The sequence below is a fragment of the Protopterus annectens genome, chromosome 3.part0 (genome assembly GCF_019279795.1).
Source record: "Protopterus annectens isolate FY-2018-M chromosome 3.part0, PAN1.0, whole genome shotgun sequence".
Classification (NCBI taxonomy): Eukaryota; Metazoa; Chordata; order Ceratodontiformes; family Protopteridae; genus Protopterus; species Protopterus annectens.
The window spans coordinates 1,619,503,460-1,619,519,086 of NC_056731.1; the positions used below are offsets into that span (position 1 = coordinate 1,619,503,460).

The following is a 15,627-nucleotide window of genomic DNA, read 5'->3' on the forward strand; positions in this document are numbered from 1 at the left end:
GGGTCATTAGCCCAGTAACCTCCTATGATCCTATTCAAACATGAATCTTATAGTTTGGCTTTGATATCCTCACGCAAGGACTGCCACAGAAGCCAGGCATACCTTCTGATGACAGATCCAGTAGTAGCTTCTCTGGAAGAGGTTTCCACTGCATCATAGCTGCACTTGATGCTATGTCTAGCTTCTCAGAGACCTGAACCACCATACATATGGCCTTTTGCTTAATGCCTGACACTTTCAGAGAAAACAAGAGTTTTACTGGTGCTAAATTAGACTTTAAATCCATCCATCCATCCACAACCCTTTTCCCCATTTTTGCACAAGGGGACAGGGTGTCTCACTTCAACACTGAATCACAAACAGCCAAGGTTTACACTGCTGGGTGGCTAGCCCTGCCGTGACAGTTCTTTCATGCCAGTCACACGCACACTCATACCTATAGCCAATTTAGTATGCCGAATACACCCACTGCATGTCTCTGGAATGTGGGAGGAAACCAGAGCACCGGGAGGAAACCCATGCAAACATGGGGAGGACATGTTGACTCCACAGAGAAGAAATCCCAGCCAAGAATCGAACAAGGGAACCTCTTGCTGTGAGGCGACAACGCTTTCCATTGTGCTGCACATGCACTGCCGTTATCTTTATCAGAGGGAAGGGCATTAGCAGCTTGGAGGGCTTATCCATAAAAATAGAAAAGGCAGAAGAATCTGCCGAAGGGATCTTATACAGAAACTTTAAATCTTCAGGCACTTTATAATGTTTGTCAGGCCTTTTAGACGCTGGAGGTCAAAAATCAGTGGCAATGGAAGTAGAAGCAAATGTATCCAGAAAGAACTCCAGCAAGCGAATACTTTTTTGCAAATACGAAATTAGTCTGGATACTGAAAATGTTTCATTATGTTAGATACTGTTTCTGCAAATGAAACTTTTACAGGGGAGTCAGGGGATAAACAGTCGTCATCTAAGGCCACTAGGACTAGTGAGTGAATCTGGGAAGAGTAGGCCAGAGGAGGCTTATCTGAATCAGACTCTACCTCATCATATTCTGTGGATAAATTCAGGTGGCTTTTGAGAGAAGTAGAGAAGCAGAAGGGTCAAAGGATGGGGGTTTAAGGGCCAAGACAGCCTTAAGCAGGCCATAGGAAAAATCAGTCCACTCCTTTTCCTGGGACGTCTGAGGAATAACATTTATAGTTTGTTTCTCCCTCTTTGGAGTGAAGTCCGCTTTAACCAAATGCAGTGCATCCAATCCCTGACAAACCTTGATTAATGACCCGGCTATTGCTCTTACTGAAATCTGCAAAATATCCTCCCAGTCCTTCTGAAATAAGGAGATACTCCCACTTCTCACCAGTATCGGTAAGGTCTTTTGTATCGAACACATCTGATTCACACACCATACCAGCCTTTGGTGGGGATAGGAGTCACAAAAATTGAATGCACCTCAGGTAGTGATAAACTCAATGGGTATTTTGAGTCCAACTGGGTAGTCAAAACATCAGGCCTAACTCTCTTGAACAACTTCTTTGGGATCAGTGGGACATCAGGAGTTGAAGGATCTGCAACATTAGCTTGGGCAAGGCACAAAAGGCACTGTGTCTCCATGTATGCATTAAGGGAGGAAAGACGCACACAGAGGGTTTTAGGTATGAAAGACTGGCAAACACTACAGTATTTATAATCATGCTGTCCACCTAAGTAAAAAGAGGCACTGATTGTGGAGATCCTTGGAGAGAGTCTGCCTAACACAATCACATTTTCCCCTCCTAGCTGGCATCTAAGAGAATTAAAAATAACAAAAATTTTAAGAAAAAACAAAGAAGGTTACTTACTTGAACCAGTGAAGGCACAAGATGCCAACAACTACTAGTAGAAGAGGCCAATGGGTGTGAGAACTCTGTTTGCACTGGCAGTGAGACAGTCTGAGGTTTTCATGCTCATACATCCATGGGTTTAGGTCATACGTCGGACTTATGGCTCTATGGAAGGTATTGGCTTTGATACCCCGGATGTACATCCATGTTATTTAGCGAGACAACCCGACAGTTTGGAATACTGCAACAGTGATCTTAGGAAGGACATGCGTACATCCATGTATTGTGGGCAATAAAGTCCTTTTTGCCTGCCAACATACCAAAATAGTCATTCCCACACATTGGTCCAAGTTGTTTTTAAAAACATCTAAATTAGTGCTTGCTTTAATAAAATTTGGTACTCTATCCCATGGATCAGCTATCCTCTTTATAACTGCCTTAACCAACTGGTTGTAATGATTAGAAAAACTCAAAAGCTGGATATGACTGAGAATATGATGTCTGAAGAAGCATGGCATTTGGAAGTGTAACATGTAAGGCCAGTCTCAATGCCAACCTGCAACTTGAATTGTGAATAAACCGGAAAGGTCTGAGCCAATTTTGAGGTAAATACAAAATGACTCACTATCAGCCATGTAGAATACTCTGACAATAAGTACAGCTCTGTTCAATGCTGCAGCAGCACAAGTAAGCTTGCCTGTCCTACTGAGACAGAATATGTCACTTTGTGAAGGTATGAGATCAGTGGATCTCTGAAGGTGACACAAGTTACTGCATCAACACAGTCTACAAGGATCACAGCAGCAGTATTTGATCTGCACTGGAAACGGGACTAATGCCTGGCAGGAAACTGAATTAACATGATGTGGACAAGGCAAAATTACCAAGAAGGGAAAATTACTCTTGTCGTTTAGAACTCCCAGAGCTTGGCATACCTGGTTCTGGGAGAGAGAGACTGTCAACTTCTTGAGCAGCCCTCATATAACTATTTAGCAGTGTTTTAATGATACCCTGTACACAGCACCCTGAACTGTACCACCATTCTTCTGTGATGGATATCAAACCATCAATCACAATGAGTACATATGTAGCTATGCCACTGTTGGCAATTTTTGAACCACACACTGAAACAGTGGAAACAGTGTTGAAAACCCACAGGCAGGGCAATTTGTAAGTAGAACACAGAGATGAAACTACAATACACAGCCCAAATTTAACAAAACACACTAAAGAAAATAAAGAAGGAATTGCATAAATAATTTAAAAAACGTGAACTGCATTTATGTTGAAACTTGAATCAAACACAGCAAAAGACAATTACTGCCACACAATGGAAAAAAAATACTTTCACTCATTTTTAAATATCCTTCACACAGCCCCAAAGCACAGAAGTTAACTCTTTAATCAATCATATATATATTACTAAACAGGTAGAAAGACCCAATGTACAGTAGATATAAAAAGTTTACACACCCCTTTTAAAATGCCAAGTTTTTTGATACCAAAAAATGAGACCACAATCATTTCAAAACTTTTCTCCACCTTTAATGTGACCTATAACCTGTACAATTCAACTGAAAAACAAATCTGTTAGGGGAAAAAATATAAAAAAAAAATAAACTTACAATAAGCTGGTTGCATAAGTGTGCACACCCTTAAACTAATACTTTGTTGAAGCACCTTTTGATTTAATTACAGCATTCAGTCTTCTTGGGTAGGAGTCTGTCAGCATGGCACATCTTGACTTGGCAATATTTGCCCACTCTTCCACACAAAAGCTCTCCAAATCTGTCAGATTACAAGGACATCTTTTGTGCACAGTCCTCTTCAGGTCACCTCACAGATTTTCTATTGGATTTAGGTCTGGGCTCTGGCTGGGCCATTCCAAAACTTTAATTTTATTGTGGTGAAGCCATTCTTTTGTTGATTTGGATATATGCTTGGGGTCACTGTTGTGTTGAAAGGTGAAATTCTTCTTCATCTTCAGCTTTCTAGCAGATGCCTGAAGGTTTTGGGCCAAAAGTGACTGGTATTTGAAACTGTTCATAATTCCCTCCACCTTGACTAAAGCCCCGGTTCAAGCTGAAGAAAAGCAACCCCAAAGCATGATACTGCTACCACCATGCTTCACTGTGGGGATGGTGTTCTTTTGGTGATGCAAAGTGTTGTTTTTACGTCAAATGTATCATTTGGAATTGTGGCCAAAAAGTTCAACCTTGGCCTCATCGGACCATAACACATTTTCTCACATGCATTTAGGAGACTTGATATATTGTTTTGTAAATTTTAGCCGGACCTGGATGTTTTTCTATGTAAGAAAAGGCTTCCGTCTTGCAACCCTACCCCATAGTCCAGACATATGGATAATACGGGAGATTGTTGTCACATGTAGTACACAAACAGTACTTGCCAGAAATTCCTGCAGCTCCTTCAGTGTTGCTCTAGGTCTCTTGGCAGCCTCCCTGACCAGTTTTGTCTTGTCTTTTCATCAATTTTGGAGGGATATTCAGTGCTTTGTAACGTCACTGCTGTCCCACATTTTCTCCACTTTTTGTTGACTGTCTTCACTGTGTTCCACGGTATATCCAATGCTGTGGAAATATTTTTGTACCCTTCTTCTGACCGATACCTTTCAACAATGAGATCCCCTTGATGCTTTGCAAGCTCTATGCGAACCATGGCTTTTGCTGTAGCAGGCAACTGAGTAAAGGTCAGGAAAATCCTACTAGGGCAGCTGAACTTTATTTGGGGATAATCAGGTCTCAGATGGTAGGTGGGCACCCAAGAAGACGAATGTTGTATAATTAAATCAAAAGGTGCTTGAACAAAGTATTAGTTTAAGGGTGTGCACACTTATGCAACCAGCTTATTGTACTTTTTTATTTTTTTATATTTTTCCCCTAACAGATGTGTGTGTTTGTTTTTTAATCGAATTGTAGAGGTTATAGGTCACATTAAAGATGGGAAAGTTTTGAAATGATTTATTGTGGTCTCATTTTTTTATATCACAAAAACCTGGCATTTTAACAGGGGTGTGATCCACTGTAGTACTTAACCTACCATAGCTTAACACATAACCACATTTTCTGAATCAATACGTCCTGTTAACTCACATTAAAAAAGAAAAACTAACATATGCAGCATTCAGATAGTTCCTATTGTCAGTAAATTACTACTGCAACTGGTTTATTAGTCACACACAAATCCCAAGCACATCAACATTGTACAACGCATATATTTGTAATTTCTCTGGGTGAACAACTTTAAATTGTGAGAACACGTTACTAGTTCCGTTCTGTCATTTGTTTGAAAAGTCCAATATGAAATACATCTGAGATTAAAGAACATAAAACAGTTCATGGGAAAGTTCTAGGAGTATTACATGTCTTAATACAGCATTAGCACAACCAATTCACCGGAATGCTCTCTGAAGGCAAAAGTGGAGGAAATAAAATAAAACTAACCTCCAGGCAAATATGATTCACTCGCAGTATCATCACCATCATCTCCATCCTCATCGTCACGACTAAGCAAGTTGTTTACAGCAAGATTGACATCAAGATTTGTTCTCTGCAACTCTCGAATAATAACACTTCTGGATTTTCCTTGCAAAACGACCTGAGCCTATTCAAACCAAAACTGAGTGGTTAGAAAATTCATCAAAAAAGTGTATAACTGTTCTTGGAATATCTTTACATACTCACTAACTGGATAAAATGATGCAAATGGTGCACCTTATGTGGCTTGCAAGCCTAAAAAACAATACTGAAGAAAAAAATGTAATTTCCTACCACAAATTATTATATCATTTAATTACATTAAAGCAAGTTCTAGTTTATATATTTTTAAGAACAGCTTGGCACTTATTATGGGAACAAGAGTTTCGGTATATTGGCAAGCTAGACGGGCATTAATGCCCATGCTTGAAATATATGTATGTATGCACATGTGTGTATGTACTTGTGACAATGGTTTGGATAGTTAAAAGCTTGAATGTGATGACAGGAAAATCAGCAGAAAGATGGTGCATTCCATCTCCACACCAGGTACAAAGATGTTCTAGTACTGACAATGCACTGTAGGAAGTGAGACTGCCATCATAGGTTCATAGATTAGTACTAGGCTTACTGCCCCTGTGGGCCATTTGAAGCCTAGCCAATTACCCCATTTGAGAATTGAACCCTACATCTTTTGTCTGTAAGGTGAACACCTTAACCATTATGCCAGCCCCCTCCCGCTGAGATGTTAAACAGAGGCCTCCTCTAGCAGAGTTAGTTGTAGCTTAGGCAGACACACAGGAGAGAGTAAATAAACTTCCTTGATATCCTAGCCACATTTCTCCCATCTGCATAAAGTCTATTAAAACTACCCTGGCTATCTCTTGAAAATAAAGACATTTAAAAAATAAAGATTCAGTACCTATAAAAACTGATAAAGTATACCCCTGCCTGACTTACAGGGAGTCCAACAGTCAGGGCTGAACAGAGAAGCCATCCAAAAATGAGGAGGATACCTTAACATTACAAATGACATAGTAAAAACATATCTGTTGTAACCAATGCTTAGAAATCTCCTTAATGGATGGTATAACATGCCAGAATTCCAGGCAGTAAACAAGAAAGTTGGAAGGAGCCTCAAGACAGCCCAAGGACCAAGGTTCTGAAGGAAGACTCCTGAAGTACAGACAACCCAAAGAATATCAGACTCCTGGAGTCACAGTCATGACAATAATGCTTGGAAAAGGTATCACCAGAGATAAAGCATATATTGTGCCCTTTTCTGCAACTGAGACATTCTTGAAGAAGCACTGGAAGCAGTCACTCCCTCCAGCAGACTGCCTCTCCCCCACCACCCAAGTCTCCATATGCATACTGTGGAGTGAGCAAGCCAATTAGAAAGTTTCTAATATCACCCTTAAAAACAGACATTTGTGCCTACTGGGTTTATTCAGCCTAGAAAAATGCAAATCATTATCTCCCATATGAGGGGATAAAGAGCAACTGTTCTATCTGCCAAAAAAAAACAAAAAAAAAAAAAACAAAAGTCATGTACTTATCATAATAACAGATCCTTGCATTCCAGTCAGTCTGATACAACATATGGGTCTGAGCACCAGCTTGGATTTGATATGGCCAATTCAGTGCTCAAGCCTACAGGCCCCCCCCCCTTTTTTTTACACCTATAGGGTCCACTCCTCCCTCAGTAACTCAGATCAAATCTGATGCCCATCTCTAAGCGCATCTGTACTGCCCTTGATGCAGGATGATGATCCTTAGATACATAAAACAGCAGGGGAAAGGAGAGCAGGCTGTCATACCGGACAGACTGGAATGAAAGGATCTGTTGTTACGATAAGCAGACAACGTTCGCATCCTATTCATACAGTCCATTCGATCCGACATATAGGTCAGAATCCCCAACTACTAGACTCCTGGGTGGCCTCATGACTGAAGACCCTTCATGACAGATGCCCCAAAGGAACCTCTGGCTCTGAAGGGATAGTCTAATCTGTAGTGTTTGACAAATGTACGAACTGAAGGCCAAGTGGCAGCACAGCACATTTTATTTAAGGACAAGGCTCTGAAAAAGACTGAGGTAGCAACTGCTCTAGTGGAGAGAATATTAGGCTTTATGGGCAAGGATTAATTTCTGGAACTGTATATAAAGGATACAGGCTGACAACCATCTGAGTAGAGAAATCTTAGAAACCTTCTTGCCTATTTCATTGTGTGCAAAAGAAAAATAGTTGCTCATCTTTTCAGAAAGAAGGTGATCTATGAAGACAGAAGCAAAGCTGCATGTGCATATCCAACGTATGTAAGATGTACTCTCCTTTTTTTGATCATTTGGAAACACTAAGATGTATGGGTTGTGAATAATTGGTCTCAGATGCTACGTTTGGAAGAAAGGATGGATTGGTTCTGAGAGTAACCTATCCTTATGAAAATTTATGCACAGGGAAACTGAATATAGGGCATGGAGCTCTGGCAACCTCTTGGCTGAAGTGACAGCTACTAACTTAACGATAGATCTATGTAGTCTATTTTCATCCGGTTCAACCTTAAAGTTATCAGCTCCACTCATTTCAGAAGCTTTGGATCCAGGGCTCAGAGTTCCTCCTATCCATAATTCCCTAGGATCCCCAGTATACCTCAGCGATAGAGTCTGCTTGCATATAAACCTAAGATTAATCTGATAAATGTATGCAGTTCTATCTAACATGGTGGACCAAAAAACTAGCAATCAATTAAAAAGTTATGTACTCACCTTAATTATGCATCTGTGTTGTCCATATTCATTCTTCAAAGTACAGGTTACAGATCCAACTCGGCTGCATATCACAGAATTACAGATCCAACTCTCAAGCTTCCCCATCTACTCCTAATGCCACAGCCATCCTACAACACCTCAAATCAAGTTTGCTGTCTTACAGATCCATAACAGTGTAGGAAACAGAAAATAACAGCAAAGCTAGGGCAGAAACTTGGAACAAAAGGTTCCAAAATACCTGTAGGATCACTCCAAAAAATGAAAGAAAGAGGGAAGCAGGGTGAGGAATTGAAGAATGAAAATGGACAACACAGATGCATAGTTATGGTGAGAACATAACTTTAATATATGATGTTGTCCTTCTCATTCATCCTCAACTTATGGAACAGAGTCCCCACCTAAGTGAATCTTGGGTGGCTCTCATGGAAGGATAATCCAAAGTACAGCTGAACCGAAAGTAGCTCTGCTTCTAAAGACCAAATCTAATTTGCAATGAGGAATAGTATGAGCATTATCCAGGTAGCTGCTGTGCAAATGTCAATGGAAGTTCTAGAATAGAAGGCAGAAGAAGTGGCCATGGAGCTAGTTGAATGTGCCTTAGGGGGGTTTTGACAAGGAGAATCTCTGTTGAGTACATACAAAAAAATGCAATCAGTAATCCATTTGGCCACGGTAACCTTAGAAACTGGTGATTTCAGTCTATTCAGTGAGAAAATACTGGTCTGATTTTCTGAAATCTTTTGTCCCCTGTGAACACAAACACAGTTGTCTATGTATATCTAACAGATGTAGCATGCACTCCTTCCTAATTTGAAAAATTAAGGAAGAAAAAGTACAGTTGTGTACACTTACCATAAATGTAGATGTTCGACTGTATTCACTGTTGCAGTCATTACATTTGGGTTATCTGCTTGCAGGTAGCCCTCAGTCAGCCTGATTAACAAAGTCTTGGGTCCTGCGTCAGTTGCTGTCTCTTCTTCTGTGACGTCAGGTCGTCAGGGGTATAAAACATGCAGCCGACGTCATTACATCAGTTTTTCTTGCCCCAGATGTCAGGTGCCCCTCTAATTAATTAAGTAATTAAATCTATAAATATACAAGGTTGTACCTCAAACAAAAAAGCAAATACACCAAAAAGCTTTTAAGCATTGAAAACGAGAGAAGAGGTATAGCCAAACAAAGTCAGGGGGTAGGAAGGAGGGTAACTAGGACTGCAACAGTGAATACACTAACATCTACATTTATGGTACGTGTACACAACTGTACTAGGTTCTTTGTGTTTCACTGTTGCACTCATTACATTTGGGTAGACTCCCAAAGCGAAGGATGGGAGGAGGAATTTAGATAGCATTAGGATGAGCTATAAGGCCCTGCAAAACTGCAGTGGAAAACCTAGCTCTGGATTTAGAGAAAATTGGCAAATGGTAATGCTTGGTGAAAGTATGTTCAGAACTCCAAGTAGCAGCTTCTAGGATGTCCCTGGTAGGTATGCCTCTGAGAAAAGCTGTAGAGGTAGAGGCAGCCCTGGTTGAGTGGGATCTGATCCCCTGTGGGATAGGTTTTCCGTGGTGCTTATAGCAGAAGTGAATGCAATGGCCTATCCATTTGGAGACCGTTCGCTTTGAAATAGCCTTCCCCTCTGACCCTGCAGCAAATGCCATTAGCAGATGTTCAGATTTCCTTTGAGGTTTAGACCTGTCCAAGTAGAATCTAAGTTGTCTGTGCACATCTAAGTACTGCAGTATCCATTTCCCTTTGTTCTGTGGATTAGGAAAGAAGGTAGGCAAATGAATGGACTGATTAAAGGCCACACTGGATACCACCTTTGGCATGAAAGAGGGATTGGTCCTGAGGGACACCCTGTCCGCATGAAAGATGATGAAAGGCTCCACTGCCATAAGGGCCTGTAATTCAGATACCCTTCTTGCTGAAGTGATGGCTAAACGGGAAGCTGTTTTCCAAGAAAGGAATTTTAAATATGCAGTAGCAACTGGCTCGAAAGGAGGAAGGGTGATTTTCTCCAATACAAAGTTAAGGTCCCAGGCTGGAGTTGGAGCTCTCCTGCATGGTCTTAAATTTTTGGCCCCTCTGAGGAACTGCTTGGGAAGTGGAAGAGAGAAGAGGGGAGGTTCTGTGTTATAATGAGCTGAAATGGCTGAGGATTGAATTTTTATTGAGGGGAAAAAGACAAGCCCCTGTGAAGCATCTCAGTTAAGTATTGTAAATCTGAGGTAAATTGGGCACTGCGGTGCTCATCCCTTGAGATTGGTTCCAGGCACAGAACTGTTTCCATTTTTCAGCATAAAATTTTCTAGTACTAGGCCTGTAAAGGAGAGCTTAGGCAATTAGCCAGGCTGCTAGGTTCTGTGTTTGAAGCTGAGGGTGCAGAATCTGGTTCTCCTGCTGAGACAGCAGGGTAGGAGTCTGAGGCAAGTGCCATGGGGCCAACAGTGACACTGCGCAGGAGGGGGTACCAGTGTTGGCGTGGTCAGGCTGGTGCAATCAAAATCATCCTTGGTTTGTCTTGTTTAATCTTTAGTAGTACTTTGGAGAGCAGAGGCAGAGGAGGAAAGGCATAAACTGATAGTTTTTTCCAGCTGAAGGACAGAGCACCCACATTCCAAGCTTGTCTGTGGGGAGTCCTTGCACAAAATTTTTCCAATTGATAGTCCTGGTGGGAAGGCAAACAGATCTATATCTGGGCTGCCCCACTTGCGTGTCAACATGTTGAAAATCCTTGGTTCCAGTTTCCACTCGTGTGGGTCCCATGAGGGTTTTGCTTAGTTCATCTGCCAGTGTATTTAGTTTTCCTGGCAGGAATTGAGCTTGTAGATTTACTTGGTAGCTCAAGGCTGTGTTCCACAATGCCATGGCTAGTCTGCAGAGGGGGGTATGAATGGGTACCCCCCCATTTGTTTCTGTAGTACACAACAGTGGTGCTGTTCCTGTCTTTACCATTAATTGCCCTGGAAGAATGTGGTCCTTGAAGGCTGTCAGAGCATTCTGTACAGCTAACATTTCTTTATGATTGATGTGAAGGTGCATTTGACTTGGGTTCCATTTGCACTGAATGCACTTTCCTGCCAGGTGCGCCCCCCCCCCATGCATGGTCTGATGCGTCTGTTAGGGTTTGGGTGGCAGGGGGTAGTGTGTATGGTAGTCCCTTGTTTTAGTGGCAGGCCTCTGCCCACCAAAGGAACTCTAGGCGTAGACAAGGAATGATAGGAATCACTGCTTCGAGATCCTGAGAATGTTGACACCATAGGCGTTTTAGATATCACTGTAGTTTCCTCATATGCAGTCTTGCATATGGAATTAGAAGAATGCAAGAGGCCATGAACCCCAAGGCTTGTAGTATTTGCCTTCCAGATGGAAGGGTTTTTGTAACAAATTGTTTGAAGTAGTTTGTCAAGTGAAGTTGTTTCTCTGGTGTGAGGAAAACCACCTGGGAAGTTCTATTCAAGCTTGCTCCCAGGAATATAATATGTTGACAGGGTTCCAGGTGTGATTTCTTTTCATTAATGGTGTACCCCAGACAAGTTAGCACACCTTGTACAAAAGCCAGATGATTCAAAAGTATGTCCTGGTTTTCTGCCTGAATTAGACTACCGTCCAGGTATTGGTATATTTGAATATTTCTTTGCTTGCAAAATGCAATGACTGGAGCTAGGCACTTTGTGAATACCCTGGGCGCAGTAGATAAGCCAAAGGGTAGTGCAGAGAATGGACAGTGCATGTAGCCTGCTTTAAAGCGTGGTTATCTTCTGCAATACTCCCTGAATGGGACGTGCAGGTATGCTTCCTTTAAATTTAGTGTTGCCAACCAGGCATCTTTGCTTAGCACAGGAAGCAACAGGTGAAGAATCAGCATCTTGATTTTTGGAATCACCAAAAAGGTGGTTAGAATAGGCAGGTCCAGGATAGGACCCAATGAATTGTCTTTTCTGGGTACCAGGAAAAATCTCGAGTGGAAACCTTGTCCCTTTTTTTCTTCTGGTACCAACTGAATAGCCCCTATGCTTAATAGAGAGAGTACTTGCTTTTGGGCCTCTGCCCACTGCTTTGGAGGTAGATCTGGCCAACCGCTTGGAGTTGATGACATGTGGAAGTGAAATCTGTATCCTTGGAACACTATATTTAAAACCAATTTGTCCTGGGTAATGAGTCCCCAGTTCTTTGCATGAAGTGCAATCTTTCCCCCCAAAAGGCAGTCAGTTGAGAATTGTTTGGAAGTTTTAAAAAGAAGTCATTGAGACAGTTTAACATGAGGGGAGTTTTATTACTCCCAAATTTGGAAGTGGAGGCCTCCCACTGCTTAGTCCTGTGCGTCCCCTGGGACTGAAGCCAGGGTGCTCTGCTGGATCTGGGTTTGGACTGAGAAGGTCTGGAAAAGGCAGGAAAGGTCCAATTCTTAGAAGGCTAATGCCCACTAAATCTTGGCGGTTTTACCTGTTTGCATAGATTTAGCTTTTTCCTCCATCTTTTTAAGAACATTTTTTGACTTGTTGCCAAACAGGTGGCCCTGATTTAAGGGAGCATCCAATAATTTTGCTTTAACATGATCTGGCAAGGATTGCTCCTTAAGCCAAGCATGCCTTCTAAGTACAGACGCAGTTACTGCAGCCCTGCAAGATGCCTCTAGTGAATCAAAACCACACTGCAATGTATGTTTACCAACTTGTTCAGCAGAAAACATAAAAATCCTGTAAATTCTTATTTTCAGCACAATCAGTAGTCAACATCATTTTCTGTTTAAGCAATCCAGTAATATGCAGCTGATACTTTAACATATGATACTGGCAATTCAAGGCCCTAATGGCCAAAGGTGCAGAAGTGTATACCTTCTTACCCAATCTATCTAGCGCCCTGGAGCCTCCATCAGAGGGGGTAGGATTTTTGGCAGTAGTACCTTTAATGCCCTAGGGTCCCTGTGAAATGGTTTCAGGAACCGCAGTAGGATTTTTGAAAAGGAACTTGTGAGAGTCAGGAACCCTGTAATATCTATCAGGTTTTCTGGAAGCAGGAGGTAAAGATTCAGGGGCCATGCTAGATTCCGAAAAGGCATAAACAATGTCCAGTACAGGAGGTACAGCTAAAGGCCTGTGCTGGGGCAGGAGTAAGAAAATCCCCAGGCCTCTTCAGAAACAGATAAATCCTGACTTTCCCAATTAAAAAGCTTCCTGAGAGTATGCAAGGTTTCACCAAGAGAGAAATCCTCTGGGGGGTGGGTGGGGTGGGGTGGGGGGCAGAGGGAATAGAGTCCTCAGCATCAGAATCCTCTTAGATAAGGGTAAATCCTAGTCATCAGAGGAAACAGAAATTTCAGAATCCTGGTCAGAAGTATCATAAACAAACTCAGTCCTAGGTGTCTTAGAGAGGCAAGGTTGGCTTCCCCTGATTAAAGTAATAAGGTCTTCAGTAATTCTTATCATTTGTTCTTTAGGCATAGAGGCCTGACCATGCGGTCTGGGCACCAGTTTTCTAGGCACGGTTCGAGTTTTAGGCCTTGAAGAAGAAGATGGTGCCGGTTTAATATGCAAGTCAGTAGGCCTGAATACACCCTCAGAAGCCGGAGCCTGCACAGCGGCTCCGGACCCATCCAATGTAGAGACATCCGCAGGTTCCACAGTTGAAGCATCTAGCGGCATACCGGACTCCAAATGGGTCTCAGTAGAGGCCTGCGAATCTGAAGTAACGGGTATCAGAGGCTGCGAAAGCACCTCACTGAGTACTGGCGCACTGGGCGGCCTGTCTCTATCTTTGCATTTCTTTGGAATGTCGGTAGTTGAATGGCTTAAAGAAGACATATCAGGATAATTGAACTGAGCACCAAAAAATTTAGAGGCGCAAATATACCGACGACGGATAGTTCGTGGTTTAAATAAGGCAAAAAAAATCGACAGCGAGGTACATTGTGGTCAAGGCCTAGGCAAGGAAAACAGTATGAAAGAAAATCTTTACGAAGTATTTTCTTTCCACAAAAAATGCAATTTACTTTTACTGACATCGGTTTAGGGCAAGAAAAAGTTTCCCCAATGGGGTACTTAGCTTTTAGTTGAAGACTTCGGTTCTGAAACTCTAAAACGAAAATTTCAGGAGTCGGCCAACTGGCACTTATGAACTGCTTCTGCTTTGGGCCCAGCACGGCAAGAAAGACTGATGCAATGACATTGGCTGCATGTTTTATACCCCTGACGACTTGACGTCACAGAAGAGACAGCAACCGACGCAGGACCCAAGACTTTGTTAATCAGGCCGACTGAGGGCTACCTGCAAGCAGATAACCCAAATGTAATGACTGCAACAGTGAAACACGAAGAACATCCACATATTAAAGGAGAAGGAATCTGGAATGAATAATCAAGGGATTCCTCATCTGAATCCACCTCTTCCTCAGAGGAATCCTGTTCCCTAGGCCTTTTATGAGAAGTACAGGTCCAGGGTGCAGCAGTAATAGAAACTCCTTGAGGATGCTTCAAAGCCATAAGGGCAATAAAAAACACTGAGTGAAATTCTACCATTCACTCTGAGGATCCTTAGGAGTAGGAGAAACATGCTTTGTTTTTAATTTGTTTTTCAAAGGGATGTCTGGGCTGTACAATTTAGAAGGCTCAAATGCCGGATGACATTCCACAATCACTGTCAGAACTCCCTCTCTAATCAAAATTTGAGGAACATCCTTTGGCCCTTTGGTAATAATCAGCCGTGGATCCCCTGAATATCTGTAGCAGACATCTGCAAGGCCTTCATAGACGTGTGTGAGGTCGGATCCATGCCGGCCCTCCAAAGCAGTCAGCAGAGGAATCCAACTGAGGAGTCGGGCAATCCTCCGGGCTTTCATTAGCTTTCAGAGATACGTCCAGCACACGTGGTACAGCGGATAAACTGGACCTAGACTTCTTGGCCGCCTTCACAGACGGCTGACCTTCAAAGCAGGAAGTTTTCATTAAAAGCTTAAGGCATTGGTTCTCCAAATAGAGGGCCAAATAGGAAAGCAGACTATGGACAGTCTTTGGGAGAAAAGCCTGACTGCTATTTGATTCAGAGGCTACTTTTGGAAAGAATGAAGCGTTGGTTTGTAAAATAACTTTTATGGGGATTTCCATGACACAGCCTGGAGTTCGGAAATTCTCCTCGCAGATGAAATTGCTACTAGAAATATGGTTTTCCAAGACAAAAACTTTAAATCAGTTTTGGCCGAAGTTTCAAAAGATTGTTGAGTCAACCCCTGAAGTACAACTGCCAAATCTGAAGAATGAGAATCATCTCTTACTGGGGGCCTGAGTAAGAAGATACCTTTTAGGGAGGTCTTGCAAAACTTGAAAGAAGCTACAGAGAAAGCTTTTCTCCTGCGTGAAAATTTGATATGGCTGCTGACTAACTGTGGAGAAACTAGCATCTTCCTGAAAGAGTCCCAAAAATTCTTAAACTGAAGAAATATGACCAGTAAAAGGGTCAATTTCCTTGGAGCCCAAACTGAAAATCCTTTCCATTTACCTTTGTAGGTCTTCCTGGCAGAATCTTTCTGGGAAGAGTTGGA

The 15,627-nt window shown here is 42.1% G+C and overlaps 1 protein-coding gene across 1 annotated transcript in view; it reads right to left on the reverse strand.

The window, feature by feature from the left end:
* UBR5 (ubiquitin protein ligase E3 component n-recognin 5) overlaps positions 1-15,627 on the reverse strand; it is a 3,965,620-nt gene that overhangs the window by 3,191,914 nt on the left and 758,079 nt on the right. The window contains exon 9 of the mRNA XM_044065648.1: positions 5,282-5,441. Within this exon, the coding sequence (XP_043921583.1) occupies positions 5,282-5,441 (160 nt within the window). The remainder of the gene's footprint in view (positions 1-5,281; positions 5,442-15,627) is intronic.